We start from the raw sequence: 27,956 nt of genomic DNA on the forward strand, positions 1-27,956 counted from the left end.
TTTAGTTAAAAAAGCGCAGAGGCAAATGTACCCAATCTTTTATTATAGGGCGTCATCTGGCGGATAAATGAGGTATTGAATTCATGAAAAAGAAAACAAAGGACAGTTTACTGAAGCACCAATGGTGCATGCTATTGGATGATGCTCCCAAAAGCCCGCCCATTTTAGCACTCTCATTCGTCCATTTAATTGTCAATCACACGCCGGAACTACGATTAACAGGACCTTCTGTGGCGCAAAAAATGGAGGATAACATTAAAGACATTAGCCGACCTCAGATGTATTTGTTTGGTGAGCTGAAATAAAACCCTCATGTTGCATAATCAAATAGGTGCGATGATCATATGCGATATATCATATGTATGCGTCTGCTGCAGCATTGCAGTGTAATAAAAGAGTTGTGGCTAATGCAGCTAGCCACATGCCTTTGTTAATAGCGTTATGTTAAATACAAAAAAAAATGTTATTTCAATTTATTAAAAATATATATTTAGAAAAAGAGGACTGAGTATTTATTTTCCTCTTTTGTTTGCTATGATCTCGTGTCTACAGCCTGCGTAATTAATTAAAGGATGTTGTGTATCGTGTGGGGTGGTTGAGGAGGGGGTTTCCCATTAGTTTGCATCATGTTTACAACATTGTTGAATAAAACACAAGTTTTGCCGTCTTGCTGTAGGTTGCTCACTGAAAGCAGATAAGAAAGAGCACAAAGTTGAGGTGGATGATGATGAGTCTGAACATCAGCTGTCACTCAAGGCGGTGAGGAAGATGAATTATCATTAAAACTACTCAATAATAACAGATATTCAGCCCTGCATGGAATAGCTTAAAAATAAATGTGGAGTTTGTGAACTGATGTTTATGTTATTTTCCTTTTCTAGTGTAATCTGTAATATTTTATCACGTGATGGCACTTTTCTTCTGTTTTGTTCTCTTTATCATTTTGCTTTTCTGTTTCTTTTCTATTCCATATGGGTTTTTAGACCCTAAATAATCTTAAAGGAGTTTTTCACTTTAAAAAAAAAAAACTTTTGCTGATAATTTACTCACCCAAGATATCCATGTCATTCTTTCTTCAGTCGAAAAGAAATGAAGGTTTTTTATGAAAACATTCCAGGATTTTTCTCCATATAATGGACTTCAATGGGGTCCAAACGGTTCAAGGTCCAGATGAGAGTTTCAGTGCAGCTTCAAAGGGCTTTAAACGATTCCAGACGATGAATAAGGGTCTTATCAAGTGAAACGATCGATCATTTCAAAAATAAATTTTATAAGTTTATAAGTTTTATAAGCACAAATGCTTGCCTTGCTCAGTTCTGTGATGCGCGATCATGACTCTCCTGTTCAAACTCGTTCATCAAAATGAACAAATCTTTTTTCAAGTCATTTTGTTCATTTCGTTCGTTGAATGAACCAAATGACTCAAAAAAAGATTCGTTCGTTCATCGCCTGGTGTCGTTTAAAGCCCTTTGAAGCTGCACTGAAACTCTCATTTGGATCTTGAACCGTTTGGTTCCCAATCAAGTCCATTATATGGAGAAAATCCTGGAATGTTTTCATTAAAAACCTTAATTTCTTTTCGATTGAAGAAAGAAAGACGTGGACATCTTGGATGACATGGGGGTGAGGAAATTATCAGCAAAAGTTTTTTTTAAAAGTGAACTACTCCTTTAACTCCTGTAGAAATGCTTGACTATTCTAACACATTCTATTCTGGTCTGATCACATTCTGTTTTATATCATTCTGTTCTATAACATTGCATACAGTTTTATGATATTATTGTCATAGTGTCTGTAGAATTATCCGCTTGGACCAGATCTAATGGGAATTTTACTCATTATCGTTTAGTATTATGGATGCGTTATTTAAATTGCCTGTAGCCTCACATGAACTGAGCAGTTTCCTCTCTCACGCGCACGTCTTCACCTGTGTTCTCAGGTGTGTTTGGGTGCAGAGGCGGAGGATAAATTCCACACCGTGGAGATGGAGGGATTGACTTACGATGGCAAAACGACCAAAATCACTCTCGCTGTCTTGAAGCCGTCCGTTCTGCCTTCTGTAAGTGTGCTAGGCTCCATTTCTATAGAGTTTTATGTCATGAACATAAACCTCTGTTTGTAGTCATTTCTCCAGTCCTGTATGCATCATTAAAAAGTTATTCTACTGCAGTTTGGTGACTGTTATTCATTCAGTGATTGTTTTTTGTTGATTCCAATGTAAGAAAGCTTCAGTAACACTGTAATGTGCGGTGTCCTTTAAATGTTCATTTTTGGGTGAACTATCCCTTTAATTTTCAATTACAAGGAAACCTTTAAATAAAGTGAAAGTAAAGGTTCTTTAAATTGAAAGACTTTTACTTCAAAACACTTTTGTGGTCAAAAAAATAATTATTATTTGGCGCAGAATTAATAATATTGCAATATCTATCTATCTATCTATCTATCTATCTATCTATCTATCTATCTATCTATCTATCTATCTATCTATCTATCTATCTATCTATCTATCTATCTATCTATCTATCTATCTAGCTGTCTGTCTATCATTATCTATAAACTTACTATCTATCTATCTATCTATCTATCTATCTATCTATCTATCTATCTATCTATCTATCTATCTATCTATCTATCTATCTATCTATCTATCTATCTAGCTAGCTAGCTAGCTAGCTAGCTAGCTAGCTATCTGTCTAGCTGTCTGTCTGTCTATATCATTATCTATCTATCTATCTATCTATCTATCTATCTATCTATCTATCTATCTATCTATCTATCTATCTATCTATCTATCTATCTATCTATCTGTCTATCATTATCTATAAACTTACTATCTATCTATCTATCTATCTATCTATCTATCTATCTATCTATCTATCTATCTATCTATCTATCTATCTATCTATCTATCTATCTATCTATCTATCTATCTATCTATCTATCTTTTTATTTACTGATATTATCAAAGATTAATTAATACTGTAACAAATGTGTAGTAAATGCATTGACTACTTATGCACCTTATTCTGAAGCTAGTTTTACTGAAACAGCCAAGTGTTGTTATGCCCTCAATAACACTTTGAATGTGCATTTATACTGTGGAGGGATGCCTGTTATGGGTGTTTTATGGTATTGGAAGAATGTGTCTAATAAAAATTCCAGCTGTGCCGAGGCTGGTCAAGTTGTGATTGACAGATTGTTTATGGAAGGGGCTGGGCCATTGTTGCATCATCAGGACAGCTCTCCATGACATCAGCACACATTCGCCTCTGTTTTATATCAGCTATGGAAAACATGAGCATTTCCAAAGAACTGGGAGGAATCTATGTTTTATGGCTCAGTGCGATGAGAATTTGCAACTCTATTTGTGTTCAGATAAATACCAACTCGGTGGTATGATTAGGCTATCACAGTGGCTGGAGTTTCAGGAATTTTAACGTTGGCGTTTTGACCACCTTCACACCATGTGATCATCGAGTTTAGAGAATAGCTGCTGTTTGTAAGCCCTTTTCTTTTGTGTGTGTGTGTGTAATTTTGACCCAGTCTGTACGATCGTGGAATGTATTTAGTTATTCAATCCCCAAAATTAGAAAACGCCCCAGGATATCTGACTCAAAAAAGAGTCAAGCGATAATTGTACCTCAATTACAAGGTTTTGGTCTTGATTGCTCGGGAGACAATCAACTCATCAGTCAGCGTTTATGTTGAAACAGATCATCCGAGATGATTTTGGACGTGAGGGATTGTTCGCCATTCAGCCTAATTACAACATCTAAAAAGCTGTCATTTAAAGCATTAAGCAGACCATCGCGCCCTCAGCTGTTTACATCTGGTTGCCTGGTGTACTGGAATGTTCATTCAGAATTTTTGGCCGTGGCTTGTATTTCGCGGGTTGTGCAATTGTGTACTGATATTTAGCTTTAGGCCTGTCTTATATGTACTGGCATGGAATCCAGTCGTGAATTCTTTCTGGGAAACAAATTCTGTTTGGTTGTTTGTGGTGGGAATCATTAATCATCACAAAATTGCCATGTAAACAACAACAAGTAGCCTTGCTTAGTAGTACATGTTTTAAACGGTTAGTTCCATAGACTGTCTAAAAAGATGGACGACGGCGCCAGTAGATCATAATTCAAACTTGAGTTTGTCGAAGGGATCATTCTCCGCTCCGTTTGGATAACTACATGTGTGTCCGTATGTTCCCTCTAGCTAAGTCTGGGAGGTTTTGAGGTCACTCCCCCTGTGTCCTTTCGCCTGCGGTCCGGAGGGGGTCCGGTCTACATCAGCGGTCAGCATTTCGTCAGTGAGTACCTTTTTTGTCTTTCCACATTTGTTAGGACTGAACATGACTACTCAAAACAGAGAGTTCAGAAAGAGCGATTTCCCAAGTGTGTCTTTTGCCTCTGTTGTTTACTCTTCTCTCTGATGGAATGTTTCTCTGTACCTGTTGCGATGTCCATGGGACTAATCCAGCCGTCCTAAAGGGCCCTGCACTCTCCATACGGACTCAGAATGAATTAACCAACACCACGTTGACACCATTTACGCGGATATAATCGCTTCCATATGTTTTCACAGCCTTTCAGACAGTTTCAGCTTTTCCGGATATTAAACAAGTGCAGCACTTGCGTATGTCAGACTGGTTTTGTCATATGAAACTTGACTTGTCGAGCTTTATTGTATTTATTTAAACCATAGTTATTGATGTCTGGAGATCACTGTGCTTTTTCAGGTGTAAAGGAATCAGATGATGAGGATGAGGAAGAGGAGGAGAATAACACATCGCCTGTGAAGAGACCGTCCAACATGACCCTCGCAAAAGTGCCTCAGGTGATTGTGTTTTTAATCTCACTTTACAATGAGAAACGGCCAAATCATGACGGTCCCAACATTACATGTGATGTAAAATAAGTGGACTTTATTTAAATATTAAATGGTACATGTACAGTATGAAGAATTTGGCCCCTCTATGCATAAAACTCCTATAAGATATAAAATAGTTTGATACCTTTTCACTGCAAAATATTTTCTTACTTAGTATTTCCATTACAAATATCTAAACTTTCTTAAATAAACATACATTTACTTGAAAGAAAAAAAAGAAAAATGACAGAAGATAGTAAGTCTTGCTTTCTCAAAAAAAAAAAAAAAAAGAAGAAGATCAGAATTAGGTGAATTTATACTTAAAACAAGGAAAACTATTGACCAGTGGGGTCTATATTATTATAATAGTAATTATGAATAGTATATTTTATTATTATTAACATACTAAATATATGAAATATAAAAATCTATGAATAATAATCTTGTTTCACTTCATTATTCTTAACTTTCTTAAAGTCGCTTAATTTTGATACATTTTTCAGAACACAGGACTTAATATCTTAAGTCACTGTTTCTCAAGTAAATGTATCTTGATTTGAGAATGTTTAGATATTTGAACTGACAAAAATACTGAGTAATATATTTTTTTTTGCAATATATTTATCACAGAAACAGGCACTTTCTTTATTTTGTTTATACGAAATGAAGAAAAGGGCTTAACTAGGTGTCCAGAAAACTGTGAGGTTGACTTTCACAGAGTCTCAATAAAGAGACACATTGTTCAATACGCACTATATAAGTGTCTGAGACAAGCAACAGCTTGCCATCACCGTGATACTCAGAGAGAGCCTGTTTGAAATCTTTTGTCAGAGTGTTGAAATGATCCCAGAATTCTTACTGAAGCAATAAGCCATGAGAGGCCGTCACTTATAGTGATTTTACTAGGGTTTAGGAGTGTTGTTTTGATTTACTCACAATAAAAGTACTTTAATGCACAGCCTTTAATGGCATTTTGGTTTTATAAAATTCTGAAAACTGCAAGATAAGGCCCAAATTAATGGATTAAAGGTGAAGTATGTAGTTTCTGTGACACTAGTGGCCCGTTGTGGAATTACAAAAATAAAGCATATTTTGTAAACGTCCGGCGTGAGTAGTCACTCTTGTGAAGGCATGTCTTAACAGTTAAAAGTAGGCTACTTTCAATAAAAGGTTCAAATACGGTTAGCTGTGTTGCTATGTGTCATGAGGAAGCAATTGAGTAGGCTAGCACTCGTGATGGTCTCGCTTATAATAAATCCATCCCATTTTTTGACATGACGCGTTACAGATGTTTGAGTCTGTCAACACTGGACACGTCAAAGTAAACAATATAAACTAGAACATTTGTCTTTGTGAACGGGTGCATGATGATGTTTTATTGAAGCATCCATTGTAGAATGTAGTATCGCGACATCCCGTTCGCTTAAAATAATGTTTCCAAAATCGTTTCAGTGGTTCATCAAGTCGTAACAGGGTGAAAGGCACTTCTGCCTCTGCTTTGCGGTCCTATATCTGCTATAACCACTCTATGTAAGATTGCCAGATTGGGTCGCGTTTCTGTAGTTCTAATGAGACATAAGAAAACTACAAATTTGACTTGCTTTAGTTAAGCCTTACAATAGTCGTTATTTTGTTTTGTTTTTTCGTTTCTGATGTCGCAATACATCAAACTTTCATAAAATCATGCAACATTCTCTACCTTGTATGTGGACATCGTTCATTCTAAAGCCATTCATTCTAAATAAACAGTGAGCGTGTGTGTGTGTGTGCGTGTGACAGTAAGCTAAATTATTTACGACAATTCCGCTTCCAACCTGTAGGGCGACCACAGAGGAAAAGTGACTTGGTGTTTCTTTAATATATTTTAAAAAATATATATAGTTTGGTTATTCTAGCCTCCAGCGGCTCGCCACTCTCTTCCAAATAGATTTTAGTACCAGAACGCTTAACTTTATAAAGGAAAAAATACTTTTTTTCTTTTTTCAATGTTGGTGTTCTGTCTTTTTTAGAAAAAGCTGAAAATGGACTCTGATGAAGACGACGACAGCGAGGAAGATGATGATGACGACGATGATGACGAAGAGTGAGAACTCCGTTATAACTTATGCTTTGTTGAAAGTTTTTTTATACTCTCAGTGAATAAGATTCCACTTTGAGAGTTATCATTTTTATTTTTATACGTTGATAAAAGTTAAAGAAACGTCTACATTTCTGTCTGTTTTCCTTTTCAGGGACGACGACAAAGAAGAAAAGACTGTTGAAAAGAGCCTCATCAAAACCCCTCAAAAAGTGAGTCTTGCTGTTTCTTGTTGTTCATAGAATCAGGAAAGAGGAAATGCTGTGTATCACATGACTTTTCACAAGTTTTGGGTCTTGTAAGGTTTTTAATATTTTAAATCGCATATTTATTATTATTTGATCAAAGAAAAATATAATGATATTGTAAAAAACAAAATATAATGATATTTTTATATTATTACAATTATTACAAAAAAAAGTTTTTCTATTTTAATATTGTTTAAAATGTAATTTAGTTCAAAGCAGAATTTCCAACATCTTTACTCCAGTCTTTAGTGTCACAATCATGATCCTTCAGAAATCATTGTAAAATGCTGATTTGCTACATTTCTTTTTATTATCACTGTTTTTAGTTGTTGCCTAATTAGTATTTCAGAATCCTTTGATAAATAGAAAGTTCAAAAGAACAACATTTATTTGCCTTTCTTTATAAGTGTCATTATAAATGGCTTTTGATCAAATTAGTGTCTTAGTATAAATCAAAAAATGTCTTGCTGACCCCAAACTTTTGAACAGTTGTGTACTGTATGTTATACTGCTGCTTGTTACCACTGCTGCCCTGAATGAATTCAAAGGAATAACAGATTGACCAGCAGGTGCCAGTCTCTGCCAGAGAGAGAGAGAGAGACCCTCATCATCACACATTCATCTCCACCTGTTATTACTCCATCAGTTTATAGAGCACTTTACATTCTGTCTCTTCATGTAATAAATATTCTTCCTCTCTCACGTCACATTTATAAAAGCTCAGTGTCTTGTGCCATCTTTATCATGCCTTGTTTGCGTCCTTCGCTTGCCTGTCTGTTTTCATCTGTCTGGAGCATAATGATCACATGTGTACTAGGAAGCTTCACAGACAGAATGACTTCACCCCTCTACTACAGTACATGCGTTGATGACTGCATGTGGCTCTTTATCTACTTTGAAGAATCTGAGATAAAGAAATTACAGAAACTGTCAGTTAAAAATGCTTTAAATAATTTGATTAGAAAAAAAGCAACAAAAAACTAAATGGAAATAATGGACAAAAGCTAAATACTAAGTTATTTCTTCTAAGTTATCCAGTGGCCTGTCGCACAAAGCTAGCTGAACAAACTCTGAGCAGGAAATCAGCATATTAGAATGATGTCTGAAGGATCATGTCATGTGACACTGAAGACTGGAGTAATAATGCTGAAAATACAGCTTTGCATCACAGGAATAAATTGCATTTCAATGTAATTACAAACATAAACGGGTATAATATTAGTATTAGTAAAAACTGTATTATTGATCAAATAAATGCAGCCTTGGAGGGAGTAGAAGAGACTTTAAAAAACAAAGAAATATTTCAGATTGGTAATGTAGTGAAAATCACATTTGAAACAAGTTATACACCATTAAAACTCGGGAACTAAACTGAAAGGGACAACCCTACTAAAACCCAATAACCCTGCTGTCTATTTAAATGTTTGAGAGAGCGTGACAGTGTGTTTTTGTATGTGTGTTTAGAGATCAAAGCGGGTACATACCTACTCTGTGAGGACTGATTCCTGCCCTGAGGGGGAACGACAGACGAACACTTCTGTCACACACACACACACACACCACATCTCCTCTGATCCCTCCATCCTGAATGCTTTCTTCTCCTCTCACACTCTCTTTCTCTCTACCTCTGTCCCATCTGGCCCAAACACTTTCAATGAACTCTGTACTATTCAAATTACACATTATATATGAGAAAAGTGGGATTATACATCTTTTTTTAAAGATAATGCATGCTTATTCATGTTTGCACATTTGAAGAGTGTAATGCATTTTAATTAATAGTAGGGGTGCACGATATATCGGCCACCATATCGGTATCGGCCGATATTTGCTCATTTTTATGTTATCGTTATCGGCCCGATAATAATAAATTGATGATATATAAAAGCTGATAAATAATGAATTATTTCCTTAGACACTTGACAACTGAGACACTTAAGATGCGCACTGCTCAACATGATTGATCTTAATTGCTTGAAATATGATTGGAATCAAAAAGGAAAATATAAGTGCAAAATGTGCTGTCATATCGCCTACATGAAATTATAATGAGAACATTACAATTGTGTTAGGGGACGGATTTTAATTGTAAGACTTTTGTTTTTGCAATCAGGCTTTCAAAAATTATATAAAAATTGGATTTAGATTTATCGGCCGATATATCGGTTATCGGCTTTCAAATATAAAGAATTATCGGTATCGGTCAAAATGTTCATATCGATGCATCCCTAATTAATAGATATATACTAGACTGTACTATACTAGATACTATGTATAGATTCGATAATGTGCTAACTTTGTTCCTGTAAATAATTATAACCATACAACTAGTTATAAGACAATTTGCATTATTAAAATCGTTAAGGCATAATGCCATAACACACATCCGTAAAGGGTTCATTGAAAGTGTAAACTCTCCCATCCAGATTTCATTTGCTCGTCTTTATTTTCTCCTAATGTATAGAGTTATACGTAGAGCTATGACAGTGTCCTGTGGTCCCTTCAGGCCGTGACTAAACGGGCTATGTTTTCTACAAATTACTGCTCTCTTTCATCACGGCTCTCTGACAGCCTGACTGAAAAAAACATCCGAGAAGCGTATTGCGTTACATCACCGAAGAACAAAGCCGTCAGAATCACTCCATTCACAAACACCATCCGCTGTTATGATTCTAACGCTGAGCATGACTTTGACACGTGCTAAATAATTTTTCTGCTCATTTTAACCTGGGATTTTTCTCTTTGTCATTTTTCCAGACCCCAGAGAAGAAGAAAAGTGCAGATAAGCAGAACGGCTCTTCAGACAAGAAAGCGGGGACATCAGGGAAGCCCCAAACCCCGGTAAGTTAGTTACTTTGAAAAAACTAAGCAACACTGCATATACACTCACCTAAAGGATTATTAGGAACACCATACTAATACTGTGTTTGACCCCCTTTCGCCTTCAGAACTGCCTTAATTCTACGTGGCATTGATTCAACAAGGTGCTGAAAGCATTCTTTAGAAATGTTGGCCCATATTGATAGGGCCACCACATCCCAAAGATGCTCTATTGGGTTGAAATATGGTGACTGTGGGGGCCATTTTAGTACAGTGAAATCATTGTCATGTTCAAGAAACCAATTTGAAATGATTCGAGCTTTGTGACATGGTGCATTATCCTGCTGGAAGTAGCCATCAGAGGATGGGGACATGGTGGCCATAAAGGGATGGACATGGTCAGAAACAATGCTCAGGTAGGCCGTGGCATTTAAACGATGCCCAATTGGCACTAAAGTGTGCCAAGAAAACATCCCCCACACCATTACACCACCAGCCTGCACAGTGGTAACAAGGCATGATGGATCCATGTTCTCATTCTGTTTACGCCAAATTCTGACTCTACCATCTGAACGTCTCAACAGAAATCGAGACTCATCAGACCAGGCAACATTTTTCCAGTCTTCAACTGTCCAATTTTGGTGAGCTCTTGTAAATTGTAAAAAATCTCTTTTTCCTATTATTACTTATTTCCTATTTCCTATTTTTCCTATAGCCCATCCGCCTCAAGGTTGTGTGTGTTGTGGCTTCACAAATGCTTTGCTGAATACCTCGGTTGTAACGAGTGGTTATTTCAGTCAAAGTTGCTCTTCTATCAGCTTGAATCAGTCGGCCCATTCTCCTCTGACCTCTCGCATCAACAAGGCATTTTGGCCCACAGGACTGCCGCATACTGGATGTTTCTCCCTTTTCACACCATTCTTTGTAAACCCTAGAAATGGTTGTGCGTGAAATTCCCAGTAACTGAGCAGATTGTGAAATACTCAGACACCAACAATCGTGCCACGCTCAAAATTGCTCACCTTTCTTTCCCATTCTGACATTCAGTTTGGAGTTCAGGAGATTGTCTTGACCAGGACCACACCCCTAAATGCATTGACGCAACTGCCATGTGATTGGTTGATTAGGTTATTGAATTAATGAGAAATTGAACAGGTGTTCCTAATAATCCTTTAGGTGAGTGTATGTGGGTGGTATGACTAAAATCTTCAAATCAATAATGCTACGAGTCATTTTATTTCATTGTAATGGTATAATATCCCAATACAGTCAAGTTTGATTCAAAGTTATTTTTACGGTCATACAGCATAGTCTTCAGGATCTACTTTAGGATAAGTTAATTTGGGTCAGGAGCCGTCTGGGTTTCAGGTTTTGGTTTTCAGTTCACATCCCATTGCCAAGCCGTGCCAAACAAAAGCCAAGGTCTACCGTTGGATGCCAGAGGTAATTCTTACCAAACGTCCAGGTGCAGTTCAGAACGCCGACGACATGGCAGCCTCACAGAGAAAACCACAGGATAATGAGACGGCCTGTCTTTGTTTACGATCAACCAACACCGCCAAAAGCAAAATGTGAATTACACCAGCAGTACCCCTAAAGATAAATGTGTGCAACAGCATTCAAAACTCCAGCTGTGATTAGCTGAAAACCGCCCAGTCTTGGGAGGACACGACGATCCCAAAGCCATTATTTCAGTGTCTTTTTTTGGAGTGAATGCACTTAATACACTTTTAATAATCAAGCGCATTAGAGAAAAACTTCTTGACATTTAAAGGTTTTCTTCTAGGTCATGGAAAAGGATTATCGTATTTTCCCAGGCAAGGAAATGGTGAAGCGCACTTAACTAGCCGATGGTGGCAACAATCCCAAAACGTCCAATTTGAAGGGTCATTTGTGGTCTGCTTTAAAACAACAAACTACTCTCAAAGCCACGGCCTTCTGGCAGGGTGACCGATGTTTGGAAACTAAAATGCATTCACCAGACTTTCTTCTAATCACCAATGTTCCTCCTTTGACCGGTGCACACGCAGTTGTGTGGCGTTCAATTTTCTTTGATGTCGAGTTTTTTTCACCGTAATTGTGGTGCCGAATCAGAAAGACACTGGAACAGGAACGACTCACACAGTGAGAAGCACAACCATCGGGAAGTACGAATATCATTCAATTTCTCCATACGTTTTCTCTATTGCCAAAGCAAAGGCCGTTACTTATGCAATAAACAAATAATCTCAATAAATCAAGTTTGTTTCGTTTAGTAATTCATGACAGAGCTTTTCAAATGCCTGAATAGAGAAAATCACTGGTGAACAAAGAACCAAAAAATCCCGAACTAGGAACAATTAAAAAGTGGGCGGTCACCGTAACGCTCCATTGAGTGCTCGAGGAAATACCGGATTGAAATATGCTCGTAAATGTCCATCAAGCTTTGCCTTTCAAACATCCCGAAGTGATTTCACATACCCAATGACCAATTACCTAAGAGGGCGAGTTGTGCGATTTTTGCGGGTGACAAGAAAGACAGGTGACTAACAAAAGCAAGACTGAACTTTCACCACTAAATTTGTCTGACCTTTGACCCCTGGAACACACACCCTCAGGACAGGTTTATATACCTTTTCAGGGTGACCTTTCAGGTGGTTTTGGCATTCAAACCCGGACCACCTTAAACACGTAAGCACCCACATAATGAGTTTCCCATCGCTCCCGCTGGCAGTTCACTTGACCCAACAATGTAAGACTGTGTAAGCATGTTATTAGCATCTTAGATGCCTGACGTGAGGAGCACTAATTACCTACCGTTATAGAAACACCCAGGGGGCTGTGTGTGTGCGCGCGCACCTACTTTTGGCTAATTCCATAATGGCTACGTTCTGGTGCAAGACGGTGGTTGTTAAAACACCTTACGAGATTAGATAGTCAAGCAGACATCCTCCCATCTTTCTCAAACTCTGGCACTTCTTTGCACTTCTGCTTCCGGTCGGCCACTCCTACCCGTCGTTTTCCACACCCTTGTTTCCGGTTGCCACTCCTCTGCCATTAGAAATACTTAGGGCTTGGAGCTGTTGGGCGTCCCTGCAGGCCATGAGGCGAGCGGAAACCGAGTGCTCTGTCATTAAAGCGTGGCTGGCTCATTACATTCTCCCGACGGTGTGCCGTATATCTGAACGCATGAAGAGAAATCGCTTGCATTTCACAATGACACGCTCGAACAGTTGTGGAATGCTTCGTAAGACTGTATTTGCGTGTCGAAACAAGTTTAGTGTAATAGTACGGGACATAACTGTAAGATGCTTTCATCTGTGAATGGCTGTCATAAAGTATACAAGAATGTCCGTCCAGTTGGTTTAGTTTTGTTAGTCAACCTCAGCCATTGAACAACACAGACTGTTCAATTGACCATCTTTTGGCGAAAGCTTACTCAAAATGGCAGTCTCCAATCTGATTGGCTGATTTTTTGGCAATTTTATAATTGTGTAATCCAAATTGTGGTTGGTCTACCTCTTTTCAAGATAATGATCTGTGGATTCACCTGCATTTCTACTGACTTGAGTGAAAATTGGACAGGTGATAGCTTATTTTGATGGGCAAACGTATTTAACGCTGAATCTTTATGCAAGTACACATTCAATTATTTAAAGTGACAGTAAAGATATTTCTAGTGTTAATTTAACAAGTATTTCAAATAAATGCTGTTCTTTTGAACTTTCTATTCATCAAAGTATCTTGAAAAAAAAAAATCCACAAAAATCTTAAGCAGTTTTCAACATGGTAATGATAAGAAATGTTTCTTGAGCTGTAAATCCAACCCGATCTCACGGGAATTCGTACGAATTTTACGAGGTGGCTAATTCGTAACAATTCATACGACCTCAGTCGTACAAATTAGTACGATTTTTGCTAAATCGTACATATTTTACGAATGGGCCAATTCGTATGAATTCGTACGAATGACCTACCCCTGACCCCGCCCCTAAACATAACCGTCACGTGGGTTTAGACAAATCGTATGAATTCGTACGAGTGAGGTCGTACGAATTAGTACGAATTAGCCACTTTTTAATCACTCGTACGAATTCGTACGAATTGGTCGTGAGATAGGGTAGGTAAATCAGCATATTAGAAGGATTTCTGAAGGATCATGTGACACTGACACTTTGCATCACAGGAAAAAATTACATTTTACAATATATTAAAATTAGGGCTGTCAAACGATTAATCGCATCCAAAATAAAAGTTTGTGTTTACATGATATATGTGGGTGCATTGTGTATAATTATTTTGTATATATATAAATACACACATGCTTGTATATTTAAGAAAAAAAATATTTATATTTATATATAATATAAATTATATATAAATCTATATACAGTATATACATGAAAATATTTCTTAAATATATACAAGCATGTGTGTGTATTTATATAAAATAATTATACACAGTGCACCCACATATATTATGGAAACACAAAGTTTTATTTTGGATGCCATTAATTTATTTTGGGTGCACCGTGTATAATTATTTTGTATATATATATATATATATATATAAATACAAACATGCTTGTATATTTAAGAAAAAAATATTTATATTTATATATAATATAAATTATATATAAATCTATATACAGTATATACATGAAAATATTTCTTAAATATATACAAGCATGTGTGTGTATTTATATATATAAAATAATTATACATAGTGCACCCACATATATTATGTAAACACAAACTTTTATTTTGCATGCGATTAATCGCTTGACAGCCCCAATTAAAAAAAAAAAGAGTTATTTTAAATTGTAATATATTTCACAATTTAACTTTATTTTCGATGAAATAAATGTAGATCTACCGACCTCAAAAGTTTGACAGCTACTTTATTTACTTAAAACATAATCATTTTAAATAGTTGCTGAGTCAAGTTTTATGAGTCTCTTGTTATACATGTGGCAGAGTACGTTAGAAGTTGACAATGGGCGCAGAGAAGAGGTTGAGATGACTGCTATATGAACGCTTGTAAAGTCGATTCCTATTGGGCAGCTGAGACGGTTACCTGTCGTAACATACATAAAAACTACATTAGTGTAAAAGAGCGGGTGAACAATGCACAGGATCCTTCATAACGTCCCTGATTGTTAAAGGTCAGTAAAGTTTTGAAGTTGTGTGGTGTGTGTGTGTGTATTGAGGACAGCCGATTACATCAAATGCTAGCGTGCTAATGATTAAGTGCCGTCCCCTGGCATCTGTAATCAGTGTCTGGCGTAGATTAAAAAGCTCGCTGCACTCTCTGTCTGTCAGCTGTCTTAACTCTACAGCTGTCCTTTCCCAACACACAAAAACGCCCTGCTATATAATGACTGCACCACACCGGGCCTCTCTGGCCCTCTGCCAGTCCTGTGTGTGTGTGTGTGTGTATTGTGAGTGCATTTGTCCTTTAATCTGATACCTTTTGATCTATCGCATGCTCGTCAATCGCTACAGAGGAAAAGGGGATTATTTATTTGGTTCTTACGAAGCAAGACTGGAAGACATTGTCCTTTACTTTATGTTCCTCTCTCACTTTCCACTTTCATCTCGCACGACCAAAAGTTCTGGAGTATTCTTGAGGGATGTTTACCTGAATAGTACTTTTTTAGTACTTCAACTTACTTTATTTCATCTACCATATCAACATATCTCATTTTCGTTTTGTTCATTGAATATTTTTTATTTCAATTAGTATTTTTTTTTTTTTTTTTTTAGAGATTTAGTTTTATCTACACTGAATTCGGTATCCATTTTTAGCTTTCCTTCCACAATGGTCTCTGTTGGGTTCGCTTTAAAATGCTCTGAGGTCATTTGAAGCATTCATTTAATCTCATATGTTAGAAGTCTTCATGCTTTCCATCTCCATTTCTTCCCTCTACGACTACCTCTCTCTCGCTCGCTGTGAAAAACAAGGCTCTGTCCATCAATGTAACCCTGCAATCAGTGTGGATTCTTGGCTGGGCTGCATGCATGGACAGGCCACTGTTGTGTGTGTGCGCTTTCATCAGTCTGCAGAGGGACAGTATGTTTCTGCTGAAAGCTGGACACACACCTGTGCCCCATGAGCAGACACAGACCCGCTTTTTTGGATTGTGGACACCAGATTCTTTAGGAAGTTGTAATGATACAGACATTTGCCCTCACAATATCTCAGTCCTTCTATACGATGACAGAGCATCAGTGAGCACGTAAAACATTTTACCATTAAAGCACCAACACGGACCATCCGAGCACCTGTGTGTACTTGATACATCAAATGACTTCATACGTCAACTCTGTCCGAAACCTGAACCTTTTTATGATTCCGTCTTTGCCATTATGAGCGATATGCACTGTAGCCATTTTTTTCAGGATCCGAGAAGACCTGAATTCTTTTAAACGATGTCAGACATAGCAGTGAGACAACATTGTAAATAAAAAACAAGTCTGAAACGTCAAAACAACAAGTTTGGTTTTACATGTGATTTATGAGAAGTGTGAGGTTATGTACCTCTCTATCTGTCGTGTATCTTAATACAGTTGATAAATATAAAGAAAAAGTCTGAGAATAAAGAAGGGAGAAAAAGGAGGGAAAGAGAAAAAAATGTATATTAAAAAGGAATAGATAAAGGCATAAACGCATGTACTTGAAATGAACAATACAAATAAATAAAGAGGGGGTTTGGTCAGTGAACTTTGTTCTCGGATATTAAATGTTATATACATGCATGTATGTCATATATATTAGGGGTGTAACGATACACAAAACTGACGGTTGGGTTTTCCCACGGTTTTGACGTCTCGGTTCGGTTTGGTTTAGAAAGCTAAAATTGCTTGTTTTTAGTTTTTTTTTAAACAGTGGTTTAATGAAAAAAATTGTCTTCGGGTCGGTTTGAATCGTGAGTTCGGTATTGTGGTTTTTCGGTACGGTTCGAATATCGTTAGACATGAGGTCCATTGAGCCGGGCTGGGCGGGGGCGGGGCCGGGGCAGGGCGTGTTCGGTACGCAATGAGAGTATCGCGATCCGAATCGTGAGTTCTTTATAGTTTTTTTTTTCGGTTCGGTTCTAATATTGTTACACCCCTAATATACAGTGTATATACTGTATATACAGTAATGGTCAAAATTAATGGCACCCTTGGTAAATATGATGAAAACTGGCTGTAAAAAATAATTCTGCATTGTTTATCCTTTTGATCTTCCATTTAAAAAATTGGCAAAATTCTAACCTTTCATTGAAGCAAAAGAATTGAAAGTGGGGGTAAATCACATTATGAAATAAATGTTTTTCTCCAAAACACTCTGGCCATAATTGTTGGCACCCCTAGAATGTTTTATGAGAAAAATATCTCTGAAGTACATTCCCATTAATATTTAATTTTTTGAAGCACACCAGGGTGACTAGGAACATGAAATTGTCCAGCTATGACTTCTTGTTTCAAGGAGTTTAAATATGAGGAAGCACAAAGGTCAAATTCCCTGAATCATCCATCACAATGAATAAAACCAAAGAACATGGTTCTGATGTGCATCAAAAGATTGTTGAGCTTCACAAAATAGAAAGTGGATGTAAGAAAATAACTAAAGAATTGAAAATTCCCATTTTGACCATCAGGGCAATAATTAAGAAGTTATAATCAACTAAAGATGTTATGATTCTGCCAGGAAGAGGACGTGTGTCTATTTTGCCTTAATGGACGGTGAGGATGAAAGTTTGAGTCTCCAAAGACTCTTCAAGGATCACAGATGGAGAATTGCAGATATTACTTGAGTCTTGGGGTCAGAAAACCAAAAAAAAAAATAAAAAAAATAAAACAACCTCTACATCCTCACATGTTGTTTGAAAGGGTTTCAAGAAAAATGCTCCTCGCTCATCCAAAAACAAACTCCAGCATATTCAGGTGTCAAGACACGACTGGATCTTCAAAAGGGAACGGATTCTGTATATATACACATATATACATATACACATACATATATATATATATACTGTATGTGTGTGATTGATAGTGATATATACAGTAGATCCATTGTCATTATATAATGCTTTGCAAGCTCTGAAATCAGTTTCTTACAGAAATGTCAGTGAATTGCAAAAATGACTGAAATGTGATGTTAGTTCCTCGCTGCATCCCTGTTTATTGTATTAAAGGACATAAATATATTATATTTATATAATGCAATATAGCATTAATATACAGTATAAGCAAATAAATTGTGTGATACTGACGCATTAAGTTGTTAAGTTCCTATATAACACAAAGGTGTTGCAAATAAGGGTCTTGTCACTGAAAACAAATGGTTTATTCCTCCTCTTGGCAGAGCGGCCGTCCCACCGCCACATCTAAGAGCTTCGGGCTTGTTCTCTCCTGCATGGAAGCAATAAAAGGATCATTTGTACCCCTCTAAATTTGTCAAAGGGTGCCGTCATTAGTGCAGAGGTCTGTGGGCCAGACTAGACTAATGGTTAACAGGACGAGTTTATGGATGCCTTTTGTTGTCAATATCTAGCTTGAGATGTGTGACACTTTGCTGTGTGTCTAGATTAACAGGATTTGCATATTTCTTATTTACAGACACCACGGAAAGTAAAAGACAAGTCTCCAGCAGGACCTTCTGGGAAGAGTCCCGGCACTCCCAGCCTTAGTGAGGTCAAAGACAAACTTACATCAGCATCTAAAGAGGTACGAATACTCCTCATATTCCCTTCCACGTTAAAATGTGTCTCTCTGTTAACTGTGGACGCATCGCTTTTCCGTAATCACACACTCATACTTTAGCCCTGACATGCATACAAACACGCACGCATGTCGTGTGTTAGCAGTAAGTACGCTGACTTAGCAGATGATGAGATGGTCAGATGTTAATGAGGCATTTGAGTTGAAGGCCGGAGGGGGAATGACCAGCTATATGACATCAGCATATGGGGATTAACCAGCCTTTCTGAGTCCACCTGCTCATTTCCTCTCATTCACTCAGGACCACTGACCCTCTTCATCCTCACATCCTCCCTTCTGATCATTGAGTCTCTCATGGCGTCGGTATGTTTTTGAAACTGATACTGATTCTTTTACACACCATGACAGTCACATGCTATAATGCTATAATTAGGATCCCCCCGTTAACTAAATGATTATTTACCGCATGTGTGATTGAGTACCAGACCATAGTTTTGATTCACTCCTCAGTTTGTCTAAACGAAACAGAACAACCTTCAAATAGTTTTCATTGCCTGTTTACACTTCTGGGTCTATACGACCCCAACAATTGATTGAGTAATTGTACAAAAAAAAATGTACATTTTTAATCATACAAATAATATATCATTTTTTTTTTGTTTACTTCTCATCTATTCATTATTGCTGTGTTTTTGGGAGATATAAAGTACTTTTGTATCCATATACCACACAATTCCTCAACTACACCATTAGGTTGCATATGAAATATTTTTTTATGACACATTGCATTTATGCTTTAGTACTAGGCTTTCATTTCTGTGTGTAAATTTTCAGATTTATGTCGTTTTTTTATACACACGAAGAAAATATATTTAGTTTTTTTCACATTTTCCATTCATTTTAATGTGGGGTCATATTGACATGAAGACCAAAAGTGTAAACAATTTGTTACATACCTTCAGAACAACCGAATCAAGCCCAGTTCTTTTGTGTGTGCATAGATAGATAATGTATAAAAAGTCACAAAATCGTATTCCACTGAGATGAAGGGAACCTTTTTTTTATTAAGTAAAAGTCGATTGGGGTCATATAGACCCCATGACCCGATTGAGGGCTAAATATGCTAAACTCTTCTCTCGCTAGCTCCATTTACACTAACATTCAAAAGTTTGGGGTCAGTAAAATTCTTTGAACGTTTTTGAGAGAAGTCTCACGAAAGCTGCATTTACGTAATACAGTAAAATGAGTAATATGGTGAAATATATAAAATAACTATTTTCTATTCTGTTTAGAATTTTCAGCATCACATGATCCTTCAGAAATAATTCTAATATGCTGGTTTATAATCAATATTGGAAATATTTTTGTGAAAACGGTGATAAAAAATAAATCAGGATTCAAAAGAACAGCATACATTTTTTAAAGTTTTATGTTTTATGACTGTTGTAGTGTATTGTTGTAATGTTTAACTCTTTCCTCTAGTTTAGAGCCTAATAACATCTGGCAAAGGGACTACCAATGAAAACTAGCCTTTGGGCTAATTTGGGTACGTTAACATTTAAGAATGTTAATTAATGTAAACTGTCCCTTTTTTTCTAAATAAATAGATAAATAAAAAGAACGTCTTTGCTGTCATAATTAGTCAATTCTGTGCATCCCTGCTGAATGAAAATATACATTTGTTTAAAATACTCTTACTGACACAAACTTTTGAACGGTAGTGTCTGTGTATACTGAGGGACGGGTCACTTATTGTATGTGGTTAGTTATCGAAAGCAGGTTAAAAATAAATAAAACCTGTAATATTCCTTTAAGACATCTCTGCTGCACACTTTTTAGAAACTCCAGAAACGAGATGATTAGTATGTTGTGCAGTAATATCTAGTTTGAAACTGGAAGGATACAGCGGATGGATTGTGTTGAGCAGATATGATGATTTGTGTCCGTGTGATTTCATTCGGTCTGCTGTAGATAAGGGGAAATGGAATTACTGTGAAGGCCACAAAAAAATGCGAGTTCACTGAAGTGCGTCCAAAACCCAACGACTCACCCTGTTCATCACCGCAGCAGAGCTCTGGCTCCGAGTCAGGATGAGCTCAACACTTAGCAGAGAGACACAAGTGATGAAAAAGGGCCATTTCATTTCTGCAAAAATATGTTTCTCTGAAACAGGGGAGGCCACTTCCAAAGACGGAACAGAAGTTCGAGAACTACGCTAGAAGCTCTTTCAAGATCTCTGATAAACAAGTGAGTATTGCTTTTTTCACGAAGCACTGTCAACCTATGGCTGGAGTACTTCTAGCGTTCTTGCGTTGCATAAAATGCACGTATGACCCTGACAAAATGCATCAACACTCTTTATTTAAAGGTGCATTGTGCAACATGTCAAGTTATCAAAAAAATACCTGTTTTTCTAACCCATACATGCTTCTTGATGGGCTGAATGAGCCCTTCTCTGATCACTGCGATCGCCTCTATAATCCTGTTCAGTAAAATAAATAAGAGGGATTCGGGACGGGGTTTGAGACGTCATGCGTGTTCACGCTCGCCTGGCCATGTCTGGCAGGTTTGTGTATTCGCCGCCATTCTCCGTATCAGCGAAGACAACTCGAGCGACAAAACTTTAGTCAACTTTCCACAAAAGTAGAAGATGGATTCAAAGAGACCGGCTTGTATTTCATTCCAAACCCCAACGCCAAACTCCACGTAAGACAAAGAAAATACAACTTGTGTCTAGTGCCAGGCGTCGGAATAAGACGAGAGTCAACATCGGGAAGGCTTTCAACAAATGGAGAGATCTCCGGTCTGCTCTAGGGCTCAAACGGGTCCTATACAAAGTAATAATTATATTGTTCATGAACGTGTTTCAATAATACAATCATAAGTGGATACAGTAAGCACATAAAACAGTTCAATGTGGAGATAGATGGAAACAAAAAACGAAGTTTTTTTCCCCTCACACACACATACGTGTGTAATTTACTCAAATGCCTTTCCTTTCATATATTTAAAATATCTTGCAGATTTATAACTTCATTACCTCTAAAGACATTATGTGTGTGCGTGTGGTCAATGAGCACGCACACCTCTGGTTGCAGGTTCGCTTGTCGCCAGAGGGGGCGTAGTTCTGCAAAAACTCAGATACTAAGATACAGAAAGCCTTGCACATTCAAGTTACAAATGACCGTATCTCCTCTTACGTTAAAAGTAGTACTGCCAAACGATTAAAATATTTAATTGCGATTAATCACATTAATGTCATAGTTAACTCACGATTAATCGCACATTTTTATCTATTCTAAATATCTCTTGATTTCTTTTTGTCCCATTATTTTTTTTCCTATTTTAATGCTCTCATCAACATGGAAACGTGGATCGGCTTGCTTTGCGCAAATGTTTTTTATTGAAAAAAACATTTGCATATACAGTACATGTTCAATTTCACACTAACATTCTCACTTGGAGCAAATAATCTCTCAATGTAACACAGTCCATCAATAAAAGGGTGAAAGAAATACTGACGAGGTCCTGATATTGGCGAGGGGGCGGAGAATTTGCATCAGCTGTGTGTGTGTGTGTGCTTGGCCATAATTAAGTGGTATTTCAGACTGGACGTGCTGCGATGATGATCGCTCAGTTTACAACGAAAAAACACACAGATCACTTTGGTCTTGTCAATGGAACCATTTGGCAAATTTTTAAAAGTAAAATTTCCATTTAGAATCTCATTGCCATCCATTTCGCCGTCTTGCACTCGTCATCTACTCAAAACGTAACGTTAATCAACTATTTGGCCGGCTCGCAAACCCAAACAAGTGTGTGTGGCGTTGTGCCTGTTTTGTTTCTGGTCTAGCTCCGCTTGTGCTTTGGTCGACGAAGCAACAAAACGTCGTGCGGCGCAAGCCATTGAAATGAATGGGTTTCATAGCACAGCGCATGCCACGTCCTGTTGCAAAAGCATGTAAAAAAAAAAACGTCAAAGACCGTTAATCGTGCGATAAAAAAACGAACGCCGTTAAAATGGGTTTGCGTTAACGCCGCTAATAACGCGTTAAACTGACAGCCCTAGTTAAAAGTAAAGTAGAAATTTAAGGCATACTTAACTATGTCAATTTTACCATTACTGTGATGAAACAAACCTCAAGTGAGCGATACAGTTGCCTTGAAATGTCTTGTTATTCAGGTAGCTAGCTAAAAACTCTATGTGAAATAATCGTATCTAAGTTCACATACTAGATTTGAGTATATTTTAGGCCTTAACATCTTCAGTCTTGGGCCGGTTGGGGGGTGGCATACTGAGATCTTCCTGCCGCTCTCTCTTTTTTTTATCAGCGAATGAAATATGTACTGATTGACCTCTTGGCATTCAAAAGAACAGGAGGGAGCTGTCACGCCTGACATCTTTAGCTGTGATTTAAATCCCTCGTTCACTCATTCCTCTCCCGCTGTCTCTTTTAGTCTAGAGCTTTTTTTGCACTCGAATGTGTCAGGCTGGGTGTTGACCTAAAATATTGCGGTAGTGTAAAGCAGCCCTCACAAATGGCCACGTTTGGGTCAAACGAGAAAAATCTCTCTTTTAAGTAAAGTGCACTATCATGTCTGCTGTAGCTCCTATTTTCTCAGGATGAATTACTAACGAGAGAGTGCAAATGTCAGTGTGAGAGTCAGTGTGAGTGGTACCAATGGTACCCTAATATTTTGTTTGTTTGCATATATATTTTTTTTTAATTAAGAACACTTCAAGGTTTATATTATTTGTCTCAGCTACACTTTACCGCATTAAAACACATTGCCCCTAAAAATGTGTTTCTAGATCATACGAGTTCTACTGTTTAATTAAAAGATCATTTAAATTACACGTGCATAACAATTTCTCCAATTAAATAATCGTCAAGTGAGAGCCGAACTATCTTGTCCGCATTTCACACGGCTTTGATCCTTTGCATAGACAGACCATCAAACACAAAATACATGCGTTTTTATGCAAGCTATGCACACAAGATGATCAAACAGTTTAATCTACATTGACTTGTTTCAAATTTGCATATTTGTTGAATGCCAACAAAAGTATTACAGTGTTTGCATTTTGATTGTTTGACAGAACTGTTAAAGGGTTAGTTCACCCAAAAATGAAAATTAAGTCATTAATTACTCACCCCCATGCTGTACCAACCCCGTAAGACCTTCGTTCGTCTTCAGAACACAAATGAAGATATTTTTGATTAAATTTGAGAGCTGTATAACTACCACATTGGCTCCTAAGGGACTGCCTCTTGACGGCCCAGAAAGTCAATGAAGAAAATGTTTAAATATCCCAAGTGACTACCGTGGCTCAACTATATGTTTATCAAGCGACGCGAATACTTTTTGTGCGAAAAAACAAACAAAAATAACGAGTTTATTCGACTATTTCTTTTCTTCCTTGTAGGCCAGAAACGAGACTTCCTTAGATTTTCACGACGCATGCGCGAGAATTGCGATCTGAAGTAGTGTAAGCTGGTGTAAGCAGATCGCAATTCTCGCGCATGCGTCGTGGAAATCTAAGGAAGTCTCGTTTCTGGCCTACAAGGAAGAAAAGAAATAGTCAAATAAACTCGTTTTTTTTGTTGTTTTTTCGCACAAAAAGTATTCACGTCCCTTGATAAACATAAAGTTGAGCCACGGTAGTCACTTGGGATATTTAAACATTTTCTTCATTGACTTTCTGGGCCGTCAAGAGGCAGTCCCTTAGGAGCCAATGTGGTAGTTATACAGCTCTCAAATTTAATCAAAAATATCTTCATTTGTGTTCCGAAGACGAACGAAGGTCTTACGGGGTTGGTACAGCATGGGGGTGAGTAATTAATGACTTAATTTTCATTTTTGGGTGAACTAACCCTTTAAATAAAGACAGTAAACACATGAAGATGGAGAATGGGATCTCCAGCCTGTCTGCAGGCACCGATTCTCAGCACTGTCAAAATAAAAGTCCTGCTTCTGACACTAATCGGCCCTGCAGAAAAACGTATGGCCGATATTATTGGCCTTGGCATTATATCGGTCGACCTAGAATGCTAGAATAGTAGACACGCTAAGGAAGAAACCTCTATTCCAGTAGATGGTAAATGTGTTAAGTGTTGATTATAAATATATCCACATTTGATTAAAGACCTAAAAGTGTCAGTAAATCTATTAAAATGGACTATTTCATCCAATAATTGTGTGTTTTGTATTTTTATGCCCATCATCAATTCTATTGAGTCGAGTCCCTTATGTGCTTCCCTTGAGGAGCATTATGCTGCCTATGAAGATGCTTCCAGATCACTTATGAGGCTCCTTAGCAGGTTTAGAACTTGACCCATTGAAGTCAACAGGGTGCGAATTTTAAAGAGGATAAGACGGTGTAGGCAACACCGATTTTGTCGTTTTTGTCTGTACTGACAGAACTCCAAATGTACAAATAAATGAGCTCAATTTTAAAATTGACTGGAGTTCTCCTTTAAAGCACCAGGTAGTTCTAGGATCTAGTCACCAGGGTGGTTCCCCGAGAACTTTTGGTTCACTTAGGAACGTTTTCCTGGTTGCATTCGCGCCACCAGTAGGACCTCTGAAGTGACGTAAGCCGCGCTCTTATTTTGACGGCGCTGAGAACGCAAGCCAGAGCCACACAATGTTTGCATTCTCCGTGTTCATTCATTTACAATCTAACAGTCCTGTCCAATACTTTATTATTATTATTTATTTATTTGGGCTTTCAAACGATTAATCACGATTAATCGCATCCAAAATAAAAGTTTGTGTTTACGCAATATATGTGGGTGCACTTTTTTGTATAATTATTTTATATATATAAATACACACACATGAATGTATATTTAAGAAATATCTTCATGTATATACTGTATATAGATTTATATATAATTTATATTATTCATAAAAATACATATTTTATATATAAATTATATTTTTTTCTTAAATATACATGCATGTGAGTGTATTTATATATAAATAATTATACACAGTGCACCCATATATCATGTAAACACAAACTTTTATTTTGGATGCGATTAATCGCGATTAATCGTTTGGCAGCCATATTATTTATACATCGAATGTAGACAGACATTAATGGAAAGTTATTAGCATATGCTGTGTGATTGATGTCCAGTTTTGCTAGCTGAGGAGAAATACATAATCATTTTTCGCTTGATCCCTCAAAGTTAAGAGCATAAAGGTTGTTTTCCATGTTCGTAGAGTTAAGTTTCTGGAGTAAATATATAGGCGATAATCTGTGTGTTTACACAGCTTTTTACAAAATGGCATGCGTTCGGCCAATCAGTGCACACTATAGTGCTGCTCTGAAGTAGGAGCTGAATTTGTTCCTCCAAAAAGGAGTTCCTAGAACTAAAATCTTTCCCAGTTCCTGAGGTGCGAACACACCAAATTCCGGATCCTTCCGCCAATAGTTCTAGGAACTAAGAAAAGGTTCCTCCGGTGCGAAATCGCCTTTAGAAAGTAGGCAACTCACTAGGATTTGGAACATAGTTTACATGTTTTGGTCGGTAATGAGTTATGAGCTATTTGATGCATTGCGTCGGTTCAAGAAACATGGCTGGAGCGTGTGCGCAGGTGTCCTCTCAGATGTGCATGTGTGTGTGAGAGCGTGTTTTCGAGCAGAAACGGCTTTGGGAGCACAGCAGGCAAAGAGGTGTGAGACATGTCTTTGTCAAAGAGAGGCACTAGTCATACCCTTTGGTATGTACAAGGACTGCACCCCCTTCCTCTGGGCTCGGCGCTGTAGTTATACCCCAGACGCACCGCTAATGTGGAGTTTTTCATCCAAACTGACTCACACAGCTCTAATTATTAAGCATCCAAATGAGTCGCTACATCAGAGAAACTCCGTTCCAGCTTCACCAACTCATCCTTTTCCCCCTCCCCTCTCTCTCTCTCTCTCTCTCTCTCTTTCTCTCAGGTGATCAAAGACCTTTGGAACTTTTTACAATCACTAAAAAAGTAATGGCTGCTCTGCGCTCCCCTTCCCGTCCCGGTGCAGCAGAAGTCTGGGGTTAGCCAGTAACAGCACTTCAGCTGTGCGATCTGGCCTCTTCCCCTCTTAACGTGATCCGTCTGCCCTTCTCTCTAGATGGATAGAGCAGAACGAGCCTCAGCAATGGCATACATATCATGCTTCTTGTTTTACTTTCTTCCTTTTTTAATCCTGGATTCTTTTTTTTTTTTTTTTTTTGTCAGGTCCACAATGGTTTATTTTAGAAGAACATTTAATGGGATGTTTTGCCAAGGTAGTTATAATTTTAAAATGCAACTTCAGGGTGAATCTCATGAAATCTTATCAAGAACATGTCCAGGTCACATGTCACCTCAAAATCAAAATCTGCATAAAGAAAATTTGAGAAAATTTCATAAAAGTCTATTTTAGACTAAACAAATGTTTTGCAATTGGGATATTTTCATACGAATTAAGCATAACATTCCCCTATTCTCATTATCAAAAAATATATATTGTAACGGATTTATAAATTATGGAAGCTTTGTGGTATGAACTATAATTTTTGGTGATTTAACAATAAAAAAAAGAGTTGAAGTATACAATATTAAAGTAAAAAAAACATTATGGTAATGACAATTTGGGAAGTGAAAATGTTCTTGCAAAAAAACATGTTAATGGTCATAAAAATATGCTTTGTTTTCTCAATGCTTTTTGGATAAAATGTGATCCTCTTTGTGACATTTGTTTTTCTGTCTTTCTCTCTAGTAGAAAATAGAAAACTGGTATGGCTTGGTGCTGGTTTATCACATGTTTTTGTTATTATTATTTTTTGTGAGGCTATTTTGATAAAAAATAACAACACTTGAACATTAGCTTGAGTAAAAATAGCTTTTTGCACTACCAGCCCAAGACCAATTGGCTTCTGGCGTAAATCTGAAACCACCGTGACTGTAAATCGTCCCCTTAATTTCTTTGTGTAAAGATGGCAGCTGAAATGTAATAATGCTAACGTTGTGTGTTCGCTCTGATTCCTTCTAGCTCGCAGTATTCAATTCAAAAGTATTCAGCCCTCAAGTTTCCCCAATTCCAATGGCCTTCAACATTTAAACTTTACCATTATCTCAAGTGCTATAGACTCGACCATAAAATGTCTCTTAGAAGTGTAACCTCGTAAAAAAAAAGAAAGATGATTGTTAGTTCATGATTTAGGTCATTAAATATGACAACGGAGATGATTTGATGCTTTGAAATCTAGCTTTCTGGATGTTAT

The 27,956-nt window shown here is 37.3% G+C and overlaps 1 protein-coding gene and 1 long non-coding RNA gene across 5 annotated transcripts in view; one reads left to right on the top strand and one right to left on the bottom strand.

Annotated features, from left to right (window-relative positions):
• Positions 1–27,956, bottom strand: part of LOC148977592 (uncharacterized) — a 163,511-nt gene that overhangs the window by 68,698 nt on the left and 66,857 nt on the right. The window lies entirely within an intron of this gene.
• npm1b (nucleophosmin 1b) lies at positions 198–27,186 on the top strand. 3 transcript variants are annotated; one of them, XM_039648890.2, is made up of 11 exons: positions 198–291; positions 677–759; positions 1,940–2,059; positions 4,210–4,303; positions 4,733–4,830; positions 6,873–6,946; positions 7,095–7,152; positions 9,946–10,029; positions 18,595–18,702; positions 20,869–20,943; positions 26,651–27,186. In XM_039648890.2, exons 1-11 carry the CDS (start codon positions 243–245, stop codon positions 26,693–26,695), a joined length of 888 nt encoding a protein of 295 aa, XP_039504824.2. In that variant the 5' UTR covers positions 198–242; the 3' UTR covers positions 26,696–27,186. The 3 variants fall into 3 exon arrangements, with proteins under 3 accessions (XP_039504824.2, XP_088991182.1, XP_088991181.1); XM_089135056.1 differs by lacking the exons at positions 18,595–18,702; positions 20,869–20,943; positions 26,651–27,186 and adding an exon at positions 11,795–11,950; XM_089135055.1 differs by lacking the exons at positions 9,946–10,029; positions 18,595–18,702; positions 20,869–20,943; positions 26,651–27,186 and adding an exon at positions 8,653–8,895.

Source organism: Pimephales promelas, chromosome 9 (assembly GCF_988280905.1).
Source record: "Pimephales promelas chromosome 9, fPimPro1.hap1.1, whole genome shotgun sequence".
NCBI lineage: Eukaryota > Metazoa > Chordata > Actinopteri > Cypriniformes > Leuciscidae > Pimephales > Pimephales promelas.